This window comes from Ambystoma mexicanum, chromosome 3p, assembly GCF_040938575.1.
Source record: "Ambystoma mexicanum isolate Mex_15411 chromosome 3p, UKY_AmexF1_1, whole genome shotgun sequence".
In the NCBI taxonomy this organism is placed as follows: Eukaryota; Metazoa; Chordata; class Amphibia; order Caudata; family Ambystomatidae; genus Ambystoma; species Ambystoma mexicanum.
In genome coordinates, this window is record NC_090925.1 from 181,713,038 (window position 1) to 181,737,575 (window position 24,538).

General features: G+C 46.3%; 1 protein-coding gene across 4 annotated transcripts in view; it reads right to left on the bottom strand.

Moving 5' to 3' along the window:
* The window catches only part of RIMKLB (ribosomal modification protein rimK like family member B), a 222,651-nt gene that overhangs the window by 196,422 nt on the left and 1,691 nt on the right, over window positions 1–24,538 (bottom strand). For 3 of the 4 annotated variants that reach the window (XM_069650582.1, XM_069650584.1, XM_069650581.1), the window contains one exon: window positions 4,322–4,538. In XM_069650582.1, the coding sequence (XP_069506683.1) occupies window positions 4,322–4,493 (172 nt within the window). In that variant the 5' untranslated portion in view covers window positions 4,494–4,538. Of the gene's footprint in view, window positions 1–4,321; window positions 4,539–23,992; window positions 24,082–24,538 lie in introns of those variants that run through there. The other variant, XM_069650585.1, reaches the window with a different exon arrangement.

Genomic DNA, 24,538 nt, shown 5'->3' on the forward strand with positions numbered 1-24,538 from the left:
ATTGCGGATGGGAGGAGCTGCAAACAGATTCATGGGCTTCTGCCACACAATGCATCTGAGAGATTGGCTACAAGTCATGCAGAGCTTACCCATGCTTCTGAAGCACCGTTGAGATGAACGAAGTGCCAACTTTCACAATCAAGTGGTGCAAATACCAGAAAATAAGGTTTTAACATGATTCAGGATCTTGTTAGCAGAAATACTGGGACAGGCGGAAGAGGTCAGGAAAATTTGAGGGGTTGGTGGTGTGAGGAAAAACAGTAGGCAAGTAGCGACAGTCTGGTATTGTCTAATTGCATGCAAAGGCTCCCATCAGGGCTACATATTTTTAAAAAATTTGCAGTTAAATTGGTAAAAATGTTTGCAATATAAGAGAAACTTGAACCAGATTAAAATTCTAATTCGGTATAAGATTTGAACTTTCCATTATAACTCCTTGATCAATGGTTCAAATTGTTAGTGCGATCACATGAATGGTTTTAAATCCGGAAATTAAAAGATTCCAGCATGTATCCATGTCTTGGCGTTGGAAATCAGACATGGTGAAAGAAAGCTGTCCGTCTTTCGATGAGAGCTGTGCAGGTTGTTACCCAATGCTTTAAGTTTGTCTCTGAAGCGTTGAATGACAATGGCTCGAATTTCTGAGGCCCCCTCCTATGTTTTACTTCGTTTGTAGTTATCAAGTTCGATCGACTTCAAAGAATTGGTCTCTTGTGGACTTGTCCGGGCATTGATTCAAGTGTTCACAAGTGCTGCCCAGTCATCGAGATTCTGCAGAAATATGAGCTACTGGGTGATACTCGTTCGCCGACTCCAAGAGTTTTGATCTTGGAGCTTTTTTTTTTTGCATTGATGGGGTTCGTGGCCAGTATTTCAAGTGAGCGTCCCATTTCCCTCAATATGAGGCAAACGTTGGCTTGCCATTGTAGCAACATCAGAGTGGACGATGCCAATATTTCGCAGCATTTCAAGAATCTCGATGTGATTGGATGAAAGACATTTTGGATACAAAGCATTTGTTGATCAAACCGAATCTCTTCCATGTGACATATGAAGCAAGAGAAGACAAACCCAATTCACGCCGTATAATTGAGATGGAACAGATTGCAGGAGGTTTAAAACTATTTTCCAAAATAAACCCTCTAAGGATGGCCATGTTTTTTCAGGTATGTGCGGCATGGCATCTGCACCATATGTTATATGGGGAGGACTTTAACACGGTAGAATGAAAGGAACAACAAGTAAAACTTTCCATAGGTCAGATTTACTGCACGCGCCCGACTCAAGGCTTGTGTGGAAGCTTAGACGGCTGATCATTGGTGCTTCCGCTACTGTATCACTCCAAACTCAGATATTTAAAGGCCGTAACTTGTTCAATTTGCTCTTCCAAGTTTCCAAGGGTAAGCGTTCTTGCCTTTGTTAAGAGTTACCAAAAAAGATTTCAGTTTTGGATTTATCTCAAAGTTGTTGGCGGTGATGAACTGCTGTAAATTGTTTAATTGCTGTTGCAGCCCAACTGGAGTCTGGTCTACGAGTACAATATCATCTGATTACAGTAGTCGATTTAATGGAGCCCTGCCGATTGACCGGGAATTCTCACATGTGGATCAGGAGATTTCAAATCTACCATGCATGAAGAAGTTGAATACCGCAAACTCCATCAGGCAACCTTGCTTTACACCTCTGGCAGGGAAGATTTGATCTGATAGCAGACCATTGCGGTTCAAACGTACCCGCAATGATGCATTGCAATGCATGGCTTTTAAGGGTTCGGAAATAGAGGTCAGGCTATTTGCCAATGACAACTTTTTCCAGAGTTTGACGATCAATCTGGTCGAAGGCTTGCACCAGATCGATGAAAGCCATGAAACACTCTTTGTGGGTGCGGCTTTTTAAGGGGTTAATGATTATGTTAATGGCAGTACCAACCCCTCTAACAAAGCCTGTTTGTAGGGGATTGATTTTATTTATTTGTTGCACCCCATGTGCGAAAGTGTTCCAAAACGATTGCCCCATACATTTTCCCCGATCACGTCTAAAAGCGATGGGGCGATAGTTTGTTGGGTTGCCCCTACCGCCTTTTTTAAAAATGGGACAGATTGTTGCTTCTTTCCATTAAGCAAGTATTTGGTGAGAGTGATAAAATTATTTGTAACAGGGTGGGTAAAGTATGCCCGATCTCTTGTGTTGTCTTTTAACATGGCGTTAGTTAGCCCATCCAGACCACACGCTCAAGAGTTGAGCCACAAAATTTGGTGGATGATGTTTGACGCGCCTAGGTGGGGGAACCCAAGTGTGCGTTGTCTATTGTCAGTTGCTCCATTTTGCCCGTTTGATCTGGGGCTGTGTATAGGCCTTCAAAATGGCCTTGCCAATTCGAGGTGTCCAATAGGATTTAACTGTGTGACTAGTGGTTGACTTCTGGTAGATTTAATTAGGGCCCAGAAGTCTTGGGCATTTCTGCTGACTAGGACTTTCAACATATAGATTCCTCATCTTGTTGGTACATCAAGTGTCTCGTGGAAGAGAGCCAGTTTTTATAGTGGTTCTTGGTTTCACGCCATTTAGTATAGGCGATTGATTTGTTTTCTTGGCTATTCTGGCCATTTTTCTTAGTTTTTTCCTTCGATTTACCAATTCCCGATTATAAACGTGTGTATGTTTTGTTAGATTTTTGTCGGTAAGGTTCGAGAAGTGGAATGTAGTCAATCATGACTGGAGCGTCCTGCAAGTCTCCCACCAGGTGCGTGATGTTTTGTTGCACCAACTTTATTCTTGATCCATTATTACTTATGTAAATATTGTTTGGCATGTTTTCCGTATTTTGTTTGAAGAACCCAGCCATTCCACCCTTAACAGATAATCACTGTTTTTCGTTTTTATTATTTCAAATGATATGACGTGGGGTAGAAAAGTTTTGGAAACAAGTATGCAATCAATAGTGGAGGAGGGGCCCATGCCCCTCCTCCACTATTGCATTTGTTTGAAATAATCTTCAGTCTTTTCTCACCAGAACATTCCTGATGTGGTCAAACCCCTACCCACACCCCCACCCCCTTACTTCCCTTCAATTCTGTCTCACACCATGTCACTGCGACACCAGTTCCCTTTAGCGTCCGGTCAAATGTTCGAAAACAAAGGGGCGAATGACCTTTTGTTCGAAAGTAAAAGGATCTAAATGTTTTATTTATATATTTTTTTAGTTTAGAATGTAAGTTTTTTATAAAAAGACTGGGGGAACCCCCTCCCCCCCTAAAGAAAAAAAGGATCTTTTTTCGGTCCTTTGACTGTCGAGAAAAAGGCATTCGAGCTTTTTGTTTTCGAAACTTTGACTGAACCGTGCCCTTTCACTTCTGTGATCGGGAACCGACACTGCCTTGTCCGTTCCTTCCCCCCCCCCCCCCTTCGGCTTAGCTATGCGGGTGTCCCACGCAACCCCCCGCTCACTATACTATATAGTATGCGGGGTGTTGCGGGGACACCCCTGCAGCCTTTTTCTCTTTATTTTCGTTGGGACAGTTGCAGGGGTGTCCCCCGCAACCCTAGCTCACCATACTGTACAGTATAATGAGCGGGGCTGTTGCAGAGGACACCCCGGCCACTTTTTATTCTGGACTGCAGGACAGCTGCGGGGGAGACCCCCCTCACAGTATAGTAAGCAGAGGTTGGGGGTACACTCCCGCATCCCTAAACCGAATCCAGATGACCTACCCAACCAAAAGTCCGAAAGAAGGTACCACCAAATGTTCAACCTTCGTTCAGACTTTTGGTTGGGTAGGTCATCTGGATTCAGTCATTTTGGCCCGAAACCATTAACTACACTAGCATACACTCATACAGATACATGTAAAGACATAAAAACGGCAGCAACTATGCTACACCAAGAACCAACAACTGTCTCATTGCCACGGCACTTCCTTCGGTGCAATAATCTAGATGCAGAAGTAGAACACATCTCCGCCCCCACTTCAATTCTCCCACACCAGCTTCCTAATTTCATGGACAAACGCAACTACCAAGGGCTGGGAAATCTGAGGGTAACGGACTGAAACCCAGGAAGGTAAACTCAGCCACTCTTACTAGCAGGGCTTTTGTTTGTTAGTTATAGCGGCACATGGACAGTCCATTTACAATACATTCCCAGAATACACTGCACATAGCCTTGGGTGCATAAGTGAATCCTGTGGGTAAATAACATGACCACCTCCATATAATGTATGAGTCAAAAGGAACGGTGGAAGAGTAAAGCAGAGTCTGTGCACCCATGCCACAGATATTAACTACAATTGCCAAGGTACCTGGCAGAGCAATCCATCCTTACCCAAGTTGCTTTGTTCTATGGTTAACACAACCTCATCCATAACCATTGCACGAAACTCCAGCTCGTCGTCACAACAGCGTGCCTTCAGAGCCCGCAAGATCTCCTGCTGGGGGTAGTCTTCCATGATGCGACGATCAGTCAAGAACCAGATTTGAGGTGTGGAGCTGCACATCCTGGCTGCCTCAAGAACCTCCCCTATTTTCCCACAGAGGGTCAGCTGGAAAACAAGAGAATGCACATTAAAAACGAACAATCAGGCCATGCATATCATATCACCAAATTATTCCATTAAACCATAACAGAGGAGAGGGAGCAAAATCAAGAACAGCTCAAAGAGGTCTTCCACTGAAAATCCCAAAGCTTCAAATTACAAACAGTTGGGTACAAAAAGTCACTCCTAATTTTGCACATGACAATTGGAGGCCCGTGTACAAGGTTAAAGGATTCTTGGTTCCCAGCTACGTTGTGAGTTAACAGTGCTCACATAAATACAGCTAGAGTTGAAGTGTCATTAATAACAACCCTATTGAAGACAGTTTGTATGATACAGCTCCGAATTCACGGCAGAATTTAAACTATAGATACTGAGGCTGTCTAATACTCCATCAGGACACGCACCGGTCTCTACCATGCCAACTCTGCCCTTTCCTCTACTGGTCCCCCACTGGCATCACAGCCATTCAACAGTGAAAATAGTAATGGCCAGGCTCCACCTACTAGCCAGCGAAAGGGTATCCACACAAGCTAACAGCTGAACAATTCAAAATAGGTACATATCTACTCATGCATCTACTTGGACAATGCCTACATGTACATGATCATCAGATGTACTATTAAATGTTCCCCATATTAGGGGCAACCTCCTACTAAAAACTGACAACGCAGAGCCACTCTGAAAAGGAGCAGTTCTCTGTACTGCACTTCTGGTTGAAGTGACAATCAAAGAACTGCTTCAGGCAGCATAGGATGCCACATGTGAAATTCTCCATTAACGATGTCCCTGCATCCCAGGGTTGTCAAAGCCCACACGCAAAATTACTACCATGCATTTCCCACGCCAGACAAACTTGTGATCCCCCACCCCCGAAACCCTCTGTCAGATACGGGAACCCAGAAGAACTTTTACCAGTGAAATTGTTAACAGCACAATCTGCCATGCTTGGGATGCCAGAGATCACTCAAGACTGTCGACCTTGCCAAGGAAAGCGAAATAAGCGCGCCTGTACTTGCATCCGGAGTGGTTATGAAAGTCCACGCCTCCCAGAACCCAACAGAGTGCCCAGACAGCCTTTTCCCTTAAGTTGCCATTCCCGATCCTTGCTGTGCAAAGTCTACAACGAAGTGCGCTGGACAGTGGCGAAGTTAAAGACAATTGGACCCGTCTGCACAGAAGTGTAAGATGGTCATTAATATTCTGTTATGCATATGTTGCTCGATTGCTCCATAGGCCGTTTTGCCCCATGATACCATGTTACACCCACTAGAAATGAGTGTGCTGCTTGTTTATAGCACGATTTCTTTCCTCCTGTTGTATGAATGATGTTTTGGTACCCAATCTGCAACCTAGACTCACAACTAACTGATCTCACTACATACAGCCACTGAGGAATTCTACACATAAACCAAACAGAATTCCAGACAATCTCACGACCTTCATGGACACTTGGTAACACCAAGGACACCTAAAAAACGACTTTCCTTGGGTTGTTTGTGATGCATGACCAAACCTGTTCCCTTCCACCTCCAAAGCACCAAGAGACCATGACAAATGAAGGCAGCCAGGACACCAAGTGTAAACATCGCATCAAGCACCATACCACACTGTCACGGTGGAAAAAAAATAGTGCCAACTTTCTGCTGTACACCAGTGTTGGAATCTCAAGATGGCTAAAGCAGTGTTCTGACGTGCTCAGAGTAGAGTGAGCGTGAATAACAGGGTTTTGATAGCACGAAACGGTGAGATGGGGACAACAGTACCTCTTAGCACTGGACGTTTTATACCAGGTGACTCAAGTCGAACACCAAAGCCAAAAGGTTGCATGCTTGCAGAATTTTAAGCGATGGATTCAAAGTAACATTCATAGCAGAAAAACAGATGTGACCGAGGAAAACTGGTCAAGCAGCACATCAGTAGCGTGGGTGTGCATGATATATGGTTGGAAGAGGCTTTACCAGTTGGGTAAGCATGAGGCATATTTATTTGCTTTACACTTGGAGCAACAACGCTCCAGTTACAGCAACTGCAAGGAGCACCAATCAAACACAGCAAGAATTAATTACACTTCCAACACTATAGCCCAGTATCACACGATGTGCCTCAGCATGCTTAGCAGTAACTCCTAGCTACTCAAAAGTGAAAGCAGATTTCACAAACACTAGGCGAGGTTGTGCCAAACGAATCAAAACAAATCACATTTAGGGGGCAATTCATTCAATTCATGGAGGTCTTGTTTGGAGCTTAAACACAATCGAAGTATTAGTGGCCTACAAAGGAGGGGTGGTCACCTGCACCCAGCACAGATCAGTAGGCGGCTAGTGTGCGCAGAAAAGAAAAACTGATGGGGAAGCGGGCCGTCGAGTTAAGCGGTCAGGCAGGAAAAATGCAAACAAACTTATTGCGACAGTGGGGAATTTACTCAAACTTCATACTCTGGAACACACAGATAGGCATACATTGGAAAACACTACAGGGTAGAGACTGCCACTCCTTTGCAGTCCTCCCCCTTGCCCGCTCCCTTTGAGCCCTGTGTTTTAAATTAATGTTCTCTCCCGCACCCCCATTTCATCATTTCCCCCCACAACTCACCCGTCTAGCCTCCCTCCCCACACCCAGACCAGTGGGATAGACCCACACAGTATCACGTGGCCGGAATCACACAAGGTTACGAACTTCACATGAGCAGCATTGATTGGGCAGCTGGCTAAGTGCCACAAGGCAGGGGCAGCTCCCATTTCCCCCAAAAACCTAAAGCGACAACCAGAAGGTGGTATGGGCGAGGAGCACAGCCCCATCACTGTGCTCCGGAAAACCCTGCACTTACTACTACCTGCTCTTAACACTGCTACTCCAGCCCTCCCTTTTCGCCAGAGCAACAAGAAGCCATGTAAGTGGTAGGACTGCGTGGTACAAGACCAATATAACATGACTAACTGTAAGATTCACACCAATGGCTGTGGCAATCAGACCACAAGATCGCATTATAGTTTGGATACTCTCTCAAGGGCGAAGTTTCTCTTCACTGCCGGCCTCAGGTGAACTGTAAAAGTTCCATCTTATCCAGCAGGAGAATGGCGTAGCTGTCAAGCCAAGGCCTGGAGTAGCCACACTAGAGTATGGCTACAAGAGCCAAGTGGTCGTGGCAAACTGGAAACCACCCCCCCCCCAAAACCACAGGATTCCACCAATAAGGGGCGTGCTCTACCACTTATGTCAGAGCATTCAATGACAGTGAATAACCTGCTGCAGGATATAGAGTTGCCATACCACCACCAGGGAAGTGGGTATGCGTGCAGAGGGAATCTGCAATTGATGTGACAGACTAGCCATGTGGGGCACAGAGAAAGACTTGGAGGATAAACTTAAGACCGGGAATTCTGGCCCCGTCCACTTTTCCATCTCCATTTTTTTTTACTTTTGTTGTCCTGCCCACACTGCCTTCCATAGACCACCAAGTTACCTCTTCACGTCCTCATCCCACCTCCCTAACCCGTGAATGGTTGTTTCCTGCAAGAAACAAAACTGCCCCAACACCGAGGCTAGAGGGTCCCCTTCCATCTGCAAACCCGTGGGAGCAGATCATACTGCAGGCTCTACAGCCTGATTAGACCCTGTGAACACCCTACCCGCGCCAGTCCATATTTCACTCCATTTTTGTATGTCATGTTGTCTTATACCACACACTGTTACCACCACTGGGGCAGTCTCCCGGTGCTCACTTGACTCTGCAAGAAAGAGGCTGACAACAAGGAGAAACTGGCATCTGTTGGCTTGCAGATGGGTTGATTGCGTGCACTGGCTTGTTAATGTTAAAGGATACTTATACCATCACCACCGTAGTGGTCCCTTGGTAGACCTGAAAGTTTGGGGGGTGGGTTAGGGTGCGTTAGTAGGACAAGTTTGGAGAAAGAGCAAGGGCGTTGTGATGTGCTGTTGGCAGCTTCAGCTCTGTTAATACTGTGCGCAGAGCTTTTTGGTGTGCTATCCGGTCGGAATGCGCTGTGTGCTGTTGTATAAGGATGAGTGGTGTGTTGCGGTGTAGTGAAGGGCGTGCAGGTTGCTGTGGTTTTAAGAGGCAAGGTTGTGGTTAGAGTTTGAGAGGTGTACAAGGAGGGGTGAAGTTTTAATAGGGTTGGTTATTAGCATTGTTGTCTGAAGAAATGCACACTCATTGAGTCTCAAGATTTTAGAATAGTTTATTCCTTATAGTGATCCAATTTCAGCATGAGACAAGGCAGTCTATTTCTCTGTCCATATGTTGCGCTATTCAGTCTATACAATTCTATCATTGTTGTTACTCAGGCCAGCTCTTACAGCACTGTCTGTGCCTGATGCAAATGGTAATGGCCCAAAATGTTGCCCTCAAAATTACTTTTTTGACCCCCCCTTACACCATGTATTTATGTGGAGGTGGAGGCATGGGATATAAGAATGGGGTGCTGCAGGGTCCCCCCCACATGTATGGTGTAAGGGGGGGAGGGGCTAAAAAAGTAAAAAAAACAAAAAAGTCAGCATTTTCAGCCGTCTGATTTCCAAAGGTCATAGTGATCACATAGATCCATGCAAACTGCAAACTGGCCGTCGGATCTGTTGGGTTGTGACTTATGTCCATTGCTCTGTGTGCGACGCAGTAGAGTTCAGTCCTTTCAAGCATGTCTAGATTGACACATGGGAATCGCCATACCCATGTCTCAAGACAATTTTTGTAGCGTGTGTCGTTGTCCGTCCATCTCCAAGAATACTGCAGGTTTGTGTATGTGTATGTCAGTCTAGTGCATTCCATCTTCTACCAACTAGCTACGGTGTGGGTTTCTTAGTGTGGGGATAGTGGTATCGTTTTGGCTGGCAGGATAGCTTATATGGAGGGATTGGTTTGAGGATGGTGCTTTTGTGAGCGTGAGGTAGTTGAACAGTGGATGTACAGTTGCATTGGGTTGTGGTTTAAATGCTAAAAAGAATTTAAAATAAATGGGTCATGTGTCTGGGGACGCCTGGTAGTGGGTAAGGTCGATAGTTATGCCCGTTGTTATCAGCCTTGCTAGCTCTTGTTCTGAATTGTTGCTTTTGGTCTGTCCAGAACTGCACCAGTTTTTTTTTTTTCCTTCTCTTGCGGGTGGTCCCTTCAGTGTTCTGTATTGTCATGTGTTTATGGCAACTGGATCTCTTTGCATTCTCCGTTTTGTTGTTTCCTGGGTCTTGAAGAGCCAGGTTTTGAGTAGTTTCCTGAATTTTAGGTGGTCTTGTGTTTCTTATTTCTTTCGGGAGGTTGTTAGCTCTTTGTGTTATGCACACGATATGTTTGATTGGAAGCCAATGTAGCATTTTTGGGGCTGGTGTGATGTCTCTTCTAGATAGTTACAGGAGAATTCTGGCTGCTGCGTTTTGGATGCGTGGCAGTTTCTCCAGCAGGTATTCTGGCATTCCGAGGTAGAGGCTTGTTGGTGTAGTCTTAACATGAGGGTGACAATTGTCAATGTTTTGAGGGTGAGGGACAGAATGGTAGGATTCTTTTTGTTGAGGGGAGGAAGAAACATTTCTCAATTATTACGTTTACTTGTGGTGCTAATGTTAGTGTGTTGTCCATTAGGACTCCCAGGTTTTAACTAAGTTTGATGGAGTGGGCGCGGGTCCCAATTCTGTCGGCCAAAGTAGGTGTTCTCTTGGTTTTTGGATATATTCATGATTTCTGTCTTTTAGGTTGTTGGCCTTCATCCAGTCGTAGATTTCTTTGAGACATTCTCCTAGAGTTGCGTGTTCTTGTGCATCTTCGATTTGTAGACGAGTGTCTGCGTAGTTGTAGCACATAAGAATGCATTTTTTGAAGATTTGATATTCTGCTCCAATTTCCAGTGCTATGCAGATGACACCACATTTTCAGACTTCTCTCATCTCCAATTGCCTAACTGCCATTCAGGGTTGGTGTGTTGCCAACGATCTCTGCCTGAATGCCAGCAAAACTGAGATCCTCCTCATTGGTACACCTTCACCCACCTTTCCCCTCACTCTCTGGCTGGCCTCCCTTGGCCCTCCACCTGCGAGGCTAAGAACCTCAGGTCATCTTTGATTCCACGCTTTCCTTCTCTGCCCACAACTGAAGTCTCAAAAACTCAAACGTCCTACTGCATCTCCTTAGAGGTACTCTGCCTCGTTTCTCCTTCCTCCAGAAGCCCACTGTCTCCCGAGCCCTGGTTCTCTCTAGGTTGGACTATTGCAACAGCCTCTTTCTAAGTCTACCTGCCTCTACTCTCCGCAACTCATCTAGAACAGGACTGCAAGACTTTTCCATGGCCTCAAGCCCTGCAATCGTATCTCTTCACTGGCACCCAGTGGACTCAAAGGATTGCATTCAAAACCCTGCATTGTCAAGGCTTTCTGGGGCCTGAGTCCAAAATTCAGCTATCCCTTCGTAAATACCTCCCCTCTCAAGCTCTTCACTCCTCTACCTCCAACTCCCTCAGGGTCAGTCATTATTCAAAGAAACAAGGTGGGGTTCGGCTGGGGACTCCACTGGAACAGCCTCCCTGCCACTCTGAAACTTGAGCACCGGTTCCAGAAGCACCTCAAGACCTTCCTCTTTGCATCAGCCTTCGCCCCTCCTCTCCCATGCTGATCTCTTGGCACTGTGCACCTGGCCTACCCTCTGACTTCCGGACCCTGGTACCTGCTCACCCTGCCCTGAGGCAGTGCGGGTGATCTCCTCCACTGGGGTCCAGATCTATAACCATATAAGTCCACCCCCCCTTTTTCCTGCACTTATCAGACATACCCCGTCTGCTGCCTTAAACCCAGCACTTGCCAATTTGCTGGCTGCACTACCACTGTTTGTTGCCTTTCATTATTGATTTTAATACTGGTTGTCCTTTGCTCCGCACTCTCCAATTCTCCCCCTTCCGTGCACCTCCCTCCCACCCCCCCCCCATTTACCTCCCATGCACTTGCGCGTTCTCAGTGTCACTGGGCCTAGTAAGACAGTTGTTTTTTCTCCCTGGTTTCCCTCCCTTGTCGCGCTCTGAAACAAAGTGTGCGCAAGCGTGATACAAATGAAATATCTATCAATTAGCGAAGCCTGGTAGATGTTGAAATACAGTGGTGATAGTGAGGATCCTTGTTATGTTATGTTACTTTGCATTTACATAGCGCCTTATGTACCATTGGTATGATCTCAAGGCGCTGGTAGGTTGAACGCCCTTGGGAAGCGAAGTTCAAGTCAGTAGAGAGAAGAGAGTCATAAGGTGCGTGTGAGCACCGGATATGTGTGCAGCTGGTGTGGCATTCGTGTGATAGCTGCTTCTTAGCGGTAGGTGTGGTGGTTGAGAGATCAAGAGTATGTGTTTGTTCTAGCAGGTTGTTATCCAGACCGATTCTGGCTGCGTTAGGCCTGAGGAGAACGCCTAGTCTGGATGGATGGTGTGTAACCAGCTGTGTTTAGTTAGGGTGATGGGGAGTATGAGGCAAATGATGGAATGAGAACAGCTATACCGAATGGTGTCATAGTATCGCTGTGTTCTAGTTGAGTGGTGGTGTAAAGAAGAGTAAGCGTGGAGATGTGATATGGTGGTTTACCTTAAGGTGCTTGAGATCGAGCACACTCCAATAGTTCCATGCACTCCAATCATTTTTGTACAGTGTCCAATCCATGCCCTCTGTTAGGTGCATTCCATCCGTTGCATGCACTTGCTCAGTTCTATGTACACTATCAGTTCGATCAGTTCTATGTTTTCCTTCTGATCAATGCACTTCGTCCGATCTATGCATGTTATCCCTTCATCATCCGGTCTGCTCCTTTCATTCGTTCTACCAACGTTAACCTTTCTCCATGCATCATCCATCCACATGCTTGACCCGTTCCATACACCCCGTTTCACCAGTTCCATCCACATACGTCATCCGTTCGTCCACCTACATCCATTCCATACACCTCACCCATTTCGTCCACACACTTTTGCTCCACACTATACCCGCTCCACACCCATTCCATTATCGGCTCAACACCACACCGTACATCCATTCAACACCCTAAATCTGCTCAACACCCTACATCCGCTCCACACCCTACACCACGCTCTCATCCGCTCCATGCCCTCATTCATTCTGCACTCATCCGCTCCACCGACTTCATCCATTCATCCTGCATTATCTGTTCAGCCCATAGCACTTGTCGCACGCACTCTATCCGTCTCATGCACTCGAATCATCTATTCTATTCATTCCATTTATACCATGCACTTACATTCCATGCCATCTATCTGTGCACTCATCCTGTATTCATCTTTCCATCCTCTTCACTTTATTCCTCTCGTCCATTTTGTTCCTTTCGTCCATTGCAATAATTTCATTAATTTTAACCGCTTTACTGCTTTCATACCATTTATTCTTTTTATCCACTTCATTGCTTTGATCCACTTTACTCATGCTATGCTCTTTGTCCTTTTTAGTTTACATTAGAGGTTATTAGCTTTCAATTTCTCACTTAGATCTTGATGTTGGATTGTTATTTATTTTATGATATAGTAGTTTGGGTTAGTTGAATTGCTGTTATCCACTTTATTCCTCTCGTCCACCGATCCTCTTGTCCATTACATTTATTTTGTCCATTTCATTAATTTCAGCCACTTCTCATACAACTTATTCTTTTTATCCACTTCACAGCTTTGATCCTTTTTACTCATTCTATTTCGTTTGTCCTTTTTAGCTAACCTTAAAGGATTATTAGTTTTCAATGTATCGCCTGGATCACGACGCTGGATTGCCATTTATGATCTAGCATTTTGGGCAAATGTCATTGAGTTGCTGTTATCCAGTTTGAGTCGGTTTTAGGAGAAGAGCCAAGTTCTCAGTGATTTGCGGAAAGGCATGAGGTCTTCAGTGAGTCGGATGTGGAGTGGGAGCGTGTTCCACAGCGTGGGGGCCCAAGGCTGAGAATGATGATCCACCCAACCTGACAGTTTGTTTTTGGTACGATGTAGTTGTTAAATCGTGTAGCAGAGTTGAAGGGCTTTATCCTGACATTCTGTTCTGTCTGATGGGAATGATTTTATCCAGGGTAGTTAAGTCTTATACCCATTTCTTCTAATCTCTTGATGAGGGTGTCATGACTTACTGTGTCAAATGCTGCAGAGGTCGAGCAGAATCAGGACTGAGGTTGTGTTGGAGTCAGCGCTTGCCTTTAGGTCATGCCAGATGGATAGTAGTGCTGATTTTGTTCCTCTCGCGGGTCTGAAGCTGACTTGTTTTTCTACATGGTCTTTGTTTGTTTATTAATTTGTATAGCGCACCTGACCCAAGGGTATATGGGCGCTTAAGCTTCGAGTTACAGGCAAGGTAGGGCACAATTGTACAGTGATGAAGCAAAGGTATACTTGACAAGATAGCAATTAGTGCATAGACAATAATATTCTGACATAGTGCAAAATACATTCTTGCAGAGGGTATGCATTCAATCATGGTAGGTTAATTGTTGAGTAACCAGGTGATGACCTTAGTTCTGAAAGGCTGGAAGGTGGGTGTAGATTTGATATCCAGTGGAATGGTATTCCAAAGTTGTGAAGCCAGAGCTGGGAAGCTGGAACCACCAGCTCTTTTGAGGGAGAATTTGGGCACAGTCAGTTGTAGTGTATTAGAGGATCTAGTGGTTCTAGTGTTCTGTCTTAGTGTAAATTTGTTAGTGAGATAGGGAGGGGCAAGGCCGTTGAGTGCTTTATAGGTGAGGCAGATGGTTTTTAGATCTATTTTTTGTTGGATGGAGAGCCATTTGCATGCAATTCTGGTAGCCGAAATATGTTTCTCTTCTGGGAATATTCAGGGCGGCACGGAGTGCATTATTTTGTAGAACTTGCAATTTATTAATTACCGTTTTGTTGGCACCTACATAGAGACTATTGCAGTAATCTAGTTTAGATTGTATAAGTGCTCTGGCTAAGGTGAGGCAGTTGTTAGGGGAAATCAGCGGTCTACAGGCCATGATTAGTTTGCCCGTGTAGGCCGTGGCTGAGGCAGTCATATTAATTTGTTTGGCTAGATTAGTATTCGTGTCGAGGTAAAAACCAAGGGTTTTTACACTCTTGGCGATAGGGATGGTGTTGCCGTCAATGGTAAAGCTAGTGTAGCTGGGACTAAGTTTCCGAATGGTGTTGGGTGAGCCGACAAGGAGCAGTTCAGTCTTGTCATCATTCAGGCAGAGGCCATGTGTGGCCATCCATGCCTGAATGATGGAGAAGACTTCATTGATCCAAATGGCGTCCGAATTATAGTTGCCGGATAAGGTGAGGAGTATCTGGGTGTCATCTGCGTAGTTGGTGTAGGTGACACCCAGATGGTCCAGCTTGTCGAATAGGGGCTTTGTAAAAATGTTATACAAAGTAGGTGATACACAAGATCCTTGTGGGACACCCCAAGGAATAGGGATAGGGTCGGCAGCTGCTAGGGGTGAGAAGACCCACATGGTCCTATTGTCCTGGAAGGATTGGATCCATGAAAATTGCGGAGTGGGAGAAGTGTACTGCCGATGACAGATGGTTGCACAGGATCAAAGGCAGCGGATAGGTCAAGAAGAAGAAGGATGCCAGCTTTACCTTTATCTTTGAGGTCGTCTATCTGGCACTTGAGATCAACCAGGGCCGTTTCTGTCCCGTGTAGTGGACGAAAGCCGGACTGGCGAATTCCTAGTAAATGGTTAGTCTCGAGGTAATCCTGGATTTGTAGATAGGCCACTCTATCAAGAATTTTTAGTAAGAATGGGACAGTGGTGATGGGTCTGTAATTCGTGGGTATATCTGGGTCGAGGGTAGTTTTTTTTTAGTAGTGGTAGGACCCAGGATTGTTTCAGATTGCTGGGTACCGAGTTATCAGAGAATGACAGGTTTATTAATGTTGTAATGAACGGGGAGAGATCCCTTGCAGCATCTTTTATGATCTGTGCGGGACAGCTGTCCCCCTTGCAGTTCGAGGGTTTCAATGATGCTATAATTTTTTGTACTTCGGGTATGGATACCTTTTTGAAGGTAAACCCTGGGCTGGTGGCTGTAGGGGGGGGGCTGGAAGTCGAATCATAAGTGAGTTGTTGTTTATTGTCAATTTTAGACTGGAGCCCTGACATTTTGTTAACAAGGGCATTCTGGATCCCTGTGCACCATGGTTTATCTTTAGTGCAGCTATCCGTGGGAGGAATGGGGTTTTCTAATTCCTTTAGGATGTTAAAGAGCTCCTTTGAGCTGGAACTTGCCTGCGCGATCCTGGAGTTGAGCGATTCTTTCTTTGCGCGTATAATCTCATTTTTGTAGAGAGTGGAGATATTAGTGAGATTCGTTTTGTTAATTGCTGAGGGCGCTGATTTCCAAAGTGCTTCAAGTTTACTTTTTTGTTGCCGGAGGAGTTTAAGTTCTGGGGTGTACCATGTATTCAGGTGCGCTTTTGGTTTCCCTTTGCGCATTTTTAGTGGGGCAATAGTGTCAACTGCTTTGGCCATGGAATCATTATAGACGTTGACCAGTTGGTTCAGGTCAGTTGTGGCTGGTAGTGCGTTCAGAATAGGGGTCACCAAGGGTATTAAGGCTTCCGCTGTGATGTTACTCTTTTTCCTAGTTAGACAGGCTGGTGCAGTAACAGGTTTGTTATGCACTAGGTTACTAGTGTTAATGTCAAATGGGAGGAAATGATGATCAGTCCATACGAGCTGTATGGGATCCTTCATGGTAATGTTGCAGTTAAGGGCGGTTACCCAATCGAGGATTCTACCCTTCGAGTGGGTAGGTTTGGAGCAGAATTGTTGGAGGCCATGCTCCTCTAATGCTGTGGCCAGGGCAGTGGCTGGGGTGTCGAGGGGGTCATTAAACCCAAGATTGAAGTCTCCAAGTATAATCATTTGTGCTGAAAGTTTGGAGCTTTCAGCAACTAGTGAGGTGAAGTCTTCCTCAAATGAGCCTGGTGGGCCCGGGGGTCTGTAAATTAAATGCATCGTAATAGTGCTCTTAGGGGACGTTTGTAATTTGAATGTGAGATGTTCACATGATTTAAGTGGAGGAGACGAGGTAATATTAAGCGAGGACTTGAAAATGATAGCTACACCGCCTCCTCGTGCGTTGGGTCTATCTGCTCTGAGGATGGTATAGTTGTCCGGTATAGCTAGGGTGAGAGATGGACCTGCAGCATCATGCAACCAGGTTTCGGTAACAGCAAGGAAGTCCAAGTTGTTAGTTAGAATAATGTCGGCTACTTCTATGGAATGGGCGACTAGTGATCTAACATTTAGAAGAGCTCCTTTAGGAATGGAAAGGGTGGAATTGCTAGGTATTGCAGTGTGATTGATAGTCTTATTGGGTCGCTTAGCTAGGGGTATGCTAGTCTTATGGTGGGTTCTGGCACCAAGTCTCTTGTTCCGATCAATAGGGGTGAGGGTGGTGGTTCGAGAGACAGTAAGGTCAGCAGTTGTGGAGGTACTGGGGCTAAAGGTGGGGCTTGAAGTACTTATATTGGTAGGGTTCCTATGTTGCATCTGTACGGGTAAGGCCCAATGCTTGGGTTGTATGCAAGTGCTATGTTGGGTGTGTGTTTGATGTGTAGTTTGGCTGGTAGTTATGGTTGGGCACACTGGCTTGTTGCATGCGTACGGAGATGGTCTAATGCCTGGGATTGTTTGCTGTATGCAAACGTTGTGTTGGCGTGAGTTTGTGTAGTTGGCTAGCCCACGGGTGTGTATAGTACTGGTATGTTGGAGGGAAGCAGGATCGTTAGCATATTGGCTACCCTCAAATTTCTTCCAAGTGCAAGGCATAAATTAGTTTTCAAAAATTGATAAGAGTTTGCTAATCAAAATGCTTTTGATTAGCAGACCCCTTTGATTAACAATGTTGTACCAGTACTGTTAATGTTACCAGAGGTTATTTGTACCCAAGACATGAAATGAGCAATACAGCAGTTCTGTACCACTGAAATAAGACATTAGTGAGAAGAGTCAGGCCTTGCAAATTCTGTAAACTTCAGCTAGACCTGCAGGGCGGGTAGCTTAGTATTTTCCTATTCAACATAAGAGAAATGCACTTGACACATAGCAACGGACAACAAATTTAACATGTGATTTCTGTAAAATGGTGCAGACCCACTTAATGTTTGGCACACTGCTTCCACCAGAGGCCAGCCATGCACAGCGAAACTTGTATTAAGTTTCAAAACTTGTATAAAGTTTCAAACATCTCTTGTAAATGCTACTCGCCCTTTATAAAATCTACTCAACTGTGAGAAGACAGACACTGCGAGCCATAGGCGAGTGTCTAAAATGTAAAAGGTTAGCTGCATGAATGTTCACCAATAGATATGATAAAAAGGCTGTCTCCTGCTGCCTGCTGGTGGTAATATAAAATGCAATCAAAGCAAAGCGAACTACAATGTTTGGCATTGCAGTAAATCTGTGGATCTACAGACTGGATGAACTATTGAGCACTACTTTGCGTAAGCATTTAGTTTGCTTTGTGTATTCATTATGCAAGAGGAAAGAAAAGAGACTAAGCAGAGTGGATTGTGTAGCAGGCAGAGAACTGGCCAAACTAGGTAGGATATTGTAGTTTGCGGTCATCTCACTTTTAGGGTACCTGGTATAAAGCAACAGGGGGATGGAGTATGGGTGGGTTTGGTCATGGGCTGAGTATGCCACTTGCAGGTTACATAACTAGGTTTGCCATCAAAAAGATGTGATCATGTACCTTTTCAAAAGTTCACTATTTAACATGATGCATCCTTGCCAACAAAATGAAATATAGTTGACACTGACATTCAGATACACTAACCTAAACTGTACTCTGAAGCATTGAGATACATAATTTCAGTATTGATACTGTAAAAGACTGCTCATTTAACAACTTACATTTTAGGAATGAAATTGCATGTCTTTTTAAAAGAAAGTGGACAGATACTGGCCTTTGCCAGACAGGATATAGAAAGCTTAATAAAAGTATAATCCCAATAACTTGTGGTTTGCAATTATTTGAAAAATAAATTCTTGCCTAGCACTCCTACACATGCATTTGGCACTTAGGAGTGGGGGAGATTACTGCTGCATGTTCCCTCCATTAGCACCTGCAGTAAACAGTGAAGAGGGGGCAAGAGGACTGCAGGGCAAGCTGTGCTTTCACTGTGAAGAGGGCAACCTAAATGGCTAACTCTGCTACACAAGTGTTCATGTGATTAGCAAACCTACAGAATTGCATAGCAAATTGCTATCCGACACTGTTTATGCTATGCCTTGAAGTGTGTCTGCAGAGCTCATCTAGCCTCAACTCATTGGTAGCCTTCAATATTTCCAAGTGCAATAGAAGGGCCACCCCACCACCCCTCCAGCTCACACTAGCCACTCCCACAAATTTCTCAAAGTGCAAAAAGTTGGCTACTCCCACTAGCCCCTCTGTGCAGCAAGAATTACCAGACAAAGCGTGCTTCTGGGTCCTGCAAGATCATACCTCCAATGTGACGCATGGCTTATCTAAACATGTCTATCTAAATGCGACAACCACAAGCCAGTGCGCCCAACCACAATAAGGACCTACCAGCCAAACTATACATGAACCCCCCTCCTCCCCAATACAACAACCCAAACAACGGGCTTCCCCTTACGGAAGCAACAAGCCAGGGGGCACGATCAATACTACCAGCCAAGCTACACACGAACACACACCCAACAAACGTGTGCATACAACAAACACAGGCATTGGTCTTACCCTTACAAGCCAGTGCATACAATCAAACCATCTACAAGTCAACACAAACTCCAGTTTCTCCGGGCCCCAAACCAACCCAATCATTCTACCCTCACTAACCCTGCCCCCTTGTTCTTGCAGAATCATGCGAGCGGCAGGAGACCACCCCAGTGGTGGCAACGGTGCACTGTATAGGACAACATAGAAGAGCAACAGATCGGTTTTCACAAGGACCCACTAGGCGCAGCACCAGAGTAGGTTTGACAGGGCTCTCACCCTGCATAACATCAGAAAATATTTTTCATACCAGTGGCAGCTCTTCACGGAATCAAAACCCACCATTTGACTTGATGCAATGATTATTGCTTTAACTCAGGCCCTGTCAGCTCGTTCGTGACTCCCCTACCCTTGTTGGACTTGAGCTACTTGCAAAGAACAGTAATCGGGGCAAAGTCATTTCTCCTTATCCCCATGTTGTTTGCACTTCAATGGCCTGACCACCACTACACATTGACTAGCAGTCACAATGAAGGTGACCACATGGTAAAACAGTTTCCCTCTACAAGTCTCCCATCAGCTTGTGAGGCACCACCCACTGGCATCGTTGCTAATCCCGGCTACCAGGACATACCATGCAAACAGCACTATACCTGAAAATGGGACTGCCATTTAGTTACAGATGGCCTTGCAAATCAACTAAAAACGCAGCACACTGGGCGTTTGCCCCCAAACTGTCCTATGCAAGACCATATTACATTACAGCAGGAGTCAACGTTGCTGAAAGTTATTCAGCGTCTCCTTGGAGTAGAAAAACATCTGGTTAGTTTGTCACCCACAGCTAAGAGTACTTTGGGTTCCCTGACAGATACAAATATTCCTACCGATTTAGAAATTGGTATAAAAGAGTACTGCAACATCTTGGAGAATGGGGGGCATAATAAAACATTTGGAACATGATTTTACCAGATCATTTCCCAGAGCAAGCCCCAAGCCAATGAGAGGCTTTTAGTACTTGGTCCATTAATTCTTTATTTCTAACCATTTTACAAAAATAGCCTTGCTGGCCACTCCGTGGTATGCCCCGCCACCTGTAGTCCTCCAGATGTTTTGTCCTACAACTCACACGATCCATCACCATTGACTATCCTGGCTAGTGTTGATGTGAGAGACATTGTGCAGGTCTCGGGTCTACAGAGTCAGCACTGCATCAGGAAAAACAATCCAAGTGAAGAATATCCCACAAATAAATCATAGAAGGGAGAATCCATACAGCAAGCAAACTGCCGGACAGAAGTCATCATTCCGATAAACACTGCATAACTAATGCCAACATGAGGTATTACAATACATAATGACCAGCAGGTCGCAGTTAAGATGGCAGTCCCGATTGTAATCCACAAAAAGCAGACTTCACTGCAAAGCTGTACAATGGTATTAGTTTTCACTGTGCGGGTTGGTAGTGACTAGCCAGTTTTCTACCTGCAAACAATCAAAGTACTACTTATTACTGGTCGCCCTCGTGGCAAAGAGCTATGCAGCATTTCACTGTCAAAGACAGGTGGCACTGAAGGAGAGGCCATATCAGTTACACTACCTGCCTGGTGCACCTGGCAGGTCAGAGCCGTCATGTACCACTGGAAAACAGATGAAAAGGTACAAATAATGAAAAGTCTTACATGCCATTAAAAAAAATGCCTTATGAGGGCATCGTGTGTATTCAATGTTTGCATGAAAAGGCAACCCCAAAACCATACAGCCATTATAACCACGGTGTTTCCTGGGGAATGACCCAAGTACTCATTTGGGAGACAAGATTCCCACCAGCAAGCACCTCGGAACAGATCACCGCCAAAGTATTCCACGAGTGGTTAAGCCGGCAAGCAGGCTCACGGCGGCGTTAACAATAACAGACCAATGACAAAGACGGAATGAATCATGAGGCGTCATGCCACACGATCCCGCCTACTGGTAGATTCATACAAAGGATAGGCCAACCAGAGCACCAGCCAAGGAGTCTCGTTGGACGATCCTCGGATTCGATATCAATTGGATTAACAAATGGCTAAAGTAGCGTTCCCTCTAGGTGAGATGCTATGAACAGCAATATGTACAGTACCAGACAAAATGGCTCAAATTTCCATCCGCGATACAGTCCCATGCCCCTTACGTAAAACTAATGTGTATGTTTTCTCCCAATGCACGCGAATTGGTCTGACGGAAAGCTTGCAACCTGGCACGTTTCACCCTGGAATGAGCTGCAGATGCCAGTCACTCGCATACATACGGTCTTAAACATATTTGTCAGCCCGTAGTAACAGACCGACAGAAATTACTTTGAGGGCAGGTTACGCGGACGAATTCTAATTGCAGCATCACGCTACCAAACAGAAAGGGATTCTATTCTCCACGCAGACACCGGCCAGTCTCAACAGTACGTGATTTCCGGCGGGATATCACGGCCCCAATGCCCGGTGTCATATGTACAACGATCGCCGGTTCGCAGCATCTAGCTACTTGGCGCTCCTCCCAGGGACGCCTCGCGGCGTCGGCAGACAGATTCACATCAAGCCTGCAAGACATGCACGTCAGGGCTGATCACACCCCCGACGCTAGCCCATCAGGGCTGAGGTAATGCGGGCGGGGCCCTATAACACCCATTCTGCCCGAAGGCATCCAAGCTATGCCTTCGCTTCCCGCAGCGGGTAGGAATAGGCATTGCTGCAGGGCGCCCACTAGACGTGGGGACCAGCCCCTTTGTCCGCCCGCAAATGAATCGAATTTCTCTTCGGCTGTGTAAAGGGAAGACTTCACCCCAATTGTAAGGGATGCTGCTTTCTGGGCGCCTAGGTCCACTTCCTATGCCACAAACACGCTACATTAGGTGACCGACCAACACATTATGCAAGTACAACGAAGACACATCCCAAGATCCTCCAACCGGACACGTATGCCCAATGTAGGGCAGGCCCACGGTAGCAGCACGGCGTGGTCGATCTAAAGCATGAGGTTGGAATCAAGTCGGCCTTCTCATCCCTTCCTCCCCCCTCAGCGTTGACATCACGACCAGTTGACCCCTTTCCTTTCTGATAGACCTTACCACTGAGCCCATTTCACTCCTCCACCTCACCCTCTACCTGTTGAAGAGCCAAGACTAGAGGGGCAACACAACCACCTTCTCTCCTCCCTTCCAGTGTTGTGCTGATGACACCGCGCTCCTTTTAGCTCCCCTCATTTCCCCGACTTCTATTCAAGGATGGTGTGCTGCTAATGATCCATGCCATAATGCCAGTCAGGCGGATCCTTCTCAATGGGACTCCTGCCCCATCCTTTCCTCCTACTCTCTGGCCACCCTCCTTGGGCCATCTCCCCTCATCCTCGAAGAAAAAAAACATGGGCGTCACCTTCAACTCATAGCTGACTTGGCCCACTGTCAACTTCACACTAGGCATTCTCCCCTTCCTCAAGTCTCTAGAGCTTTGGTTCTCTCCAGGCTGGACTATACAAACTCCTTCTCAGCAAACGTCTTTGCCCCCTCCACCCTCTTCCTCCACTAAACCAGAATAGGACTGCAAGACTTATATACTTGGCCTCAAGCCCAGGGGCCGCATCTCTCCAGTCCTAAGGTCTCCCCACAGGCTTCCAGCAACTGCAAGGATCAAACTCAAGACCATTTGCATCACCCACAAGGCTTTCTGGGACACGGGAACCCACTTTATCTGCCTAAATTCTAACCTGCTAGAGCCCTTCCGGTTCCAACTCTGCATGTCAGATGTGTTTCCAAGCAAGGTGTGGGATAGATCTCTCTTCAGCAGGGCCCTTCCTCTAGAATGACCTCCCAGCCCCTCTCAGACTTGAGCCAGAGCTCCACAAGACCTTCCCTTTATCCACCTCTTCCTGCCTAACTAATGCCCCTTGCCTTGTGACTGGTCCCATGGGAGTAACTGGGGCCAGACACTCCTCGACCAGCCCGCCCCCTTCCGCAACTAGCCCACTAAGGCTGGTCCACCCTACTCACAGGTACTTGCTCCCTTAGCACTTGCTTAGCCCCTACACTACCCACTTCCTTTATCCTACCTGACCCCAACCCCTTTAGCACTTACTATTCTGTACTCCCACATTCCGAATGTCACAAGGCCTAGTAGGGAGGTCATCATCATTGGCCCTCCACCCTGCATTAGGGCGCCTGAATACACCTTGGCTCTATAGACAAAGGTACAAAAGAGGACGCGCACAACATTCATAAGCCTGTTGTGCAGTTCGGGGAATTGTTAAACGACGCATATACAACCACATCCTCCTACCCCCTAGAAACGTACCAATCGAGTCACACAGGAGGGCATTTGATACCAAATAATGTACCACCGAGAACCGACAGCATGCTGATGTCCCCTGCATTCACGCCAAACCTGGAAGAGTGAGCCTGTCCAGAGTGTCACTATTCAAGGGGGGCGGGGACTTCTGGCAATGGGCACGCGCAGGGCTGTTCAATATGGGCTAGAATATAGGGGGTAAGCACGTTTTTGAGAGTGCACCCTGAAAGGAGATACGGAGGATGGAAGGCTGCGTTTTCAAAAGGGTAGCAGGCGCCCCTCTCCAGGAAGAACATGGCATGATGAGTGATATGGCCGCCGTCCGTAATCGAACACAGGGCGGGAACTCGGCTTTATAGCTCAGCGGACGAACGCACATGTGTCCAGCTTGTTTCCCGTACCGTAGCGTGCGGGAGAAAAAGATGCACTACCCGAATCACGACACCCGCCCCCGCCTCACCAGAGCACCCGCAAGCTCATCTAGTTGTACTGGGCAGCAGCACTGTTGTGGGAGTAGTCGGCGTGGCAGCAGCCGGTGTAAACCGGATACAGCCTGGAAACTAGCGCTGCCCTCAAAACATGGCGTCACGTGCCGAGGAGCAGGCGTGTCCCGCCGCCTGCAGGATGCTCGCAATACAGCCCCACCAAACGGAATGCTGGGGGCCAGTGGTCACCCAGAAACTGATGTGGTTACCAAGGGGTCACCAAAGAGAAAAAGATGTGTCCAATACAGTAAAATGGCTCACGACAATGGGACGTTACAGCTGCAAAAGTGGGCCATTAATGACCGGGCAGCAGCATGACGAGGACAATCCAACCAAAGCACGGGAACGGGGCGGCTCGTGGCCATCCTGCGTCGGCATGGGGTGGGGCGCTGTGCCCCTCTCAGCAAGGGACTTTCGATAAATAGTACGCGCACAACAGGGGTACTTCATGTATATAAGCTTCGGTGTTGCCCCACATACATCATTTCTGAACGAGAAAAAACACCGACAGTCAACTCGGC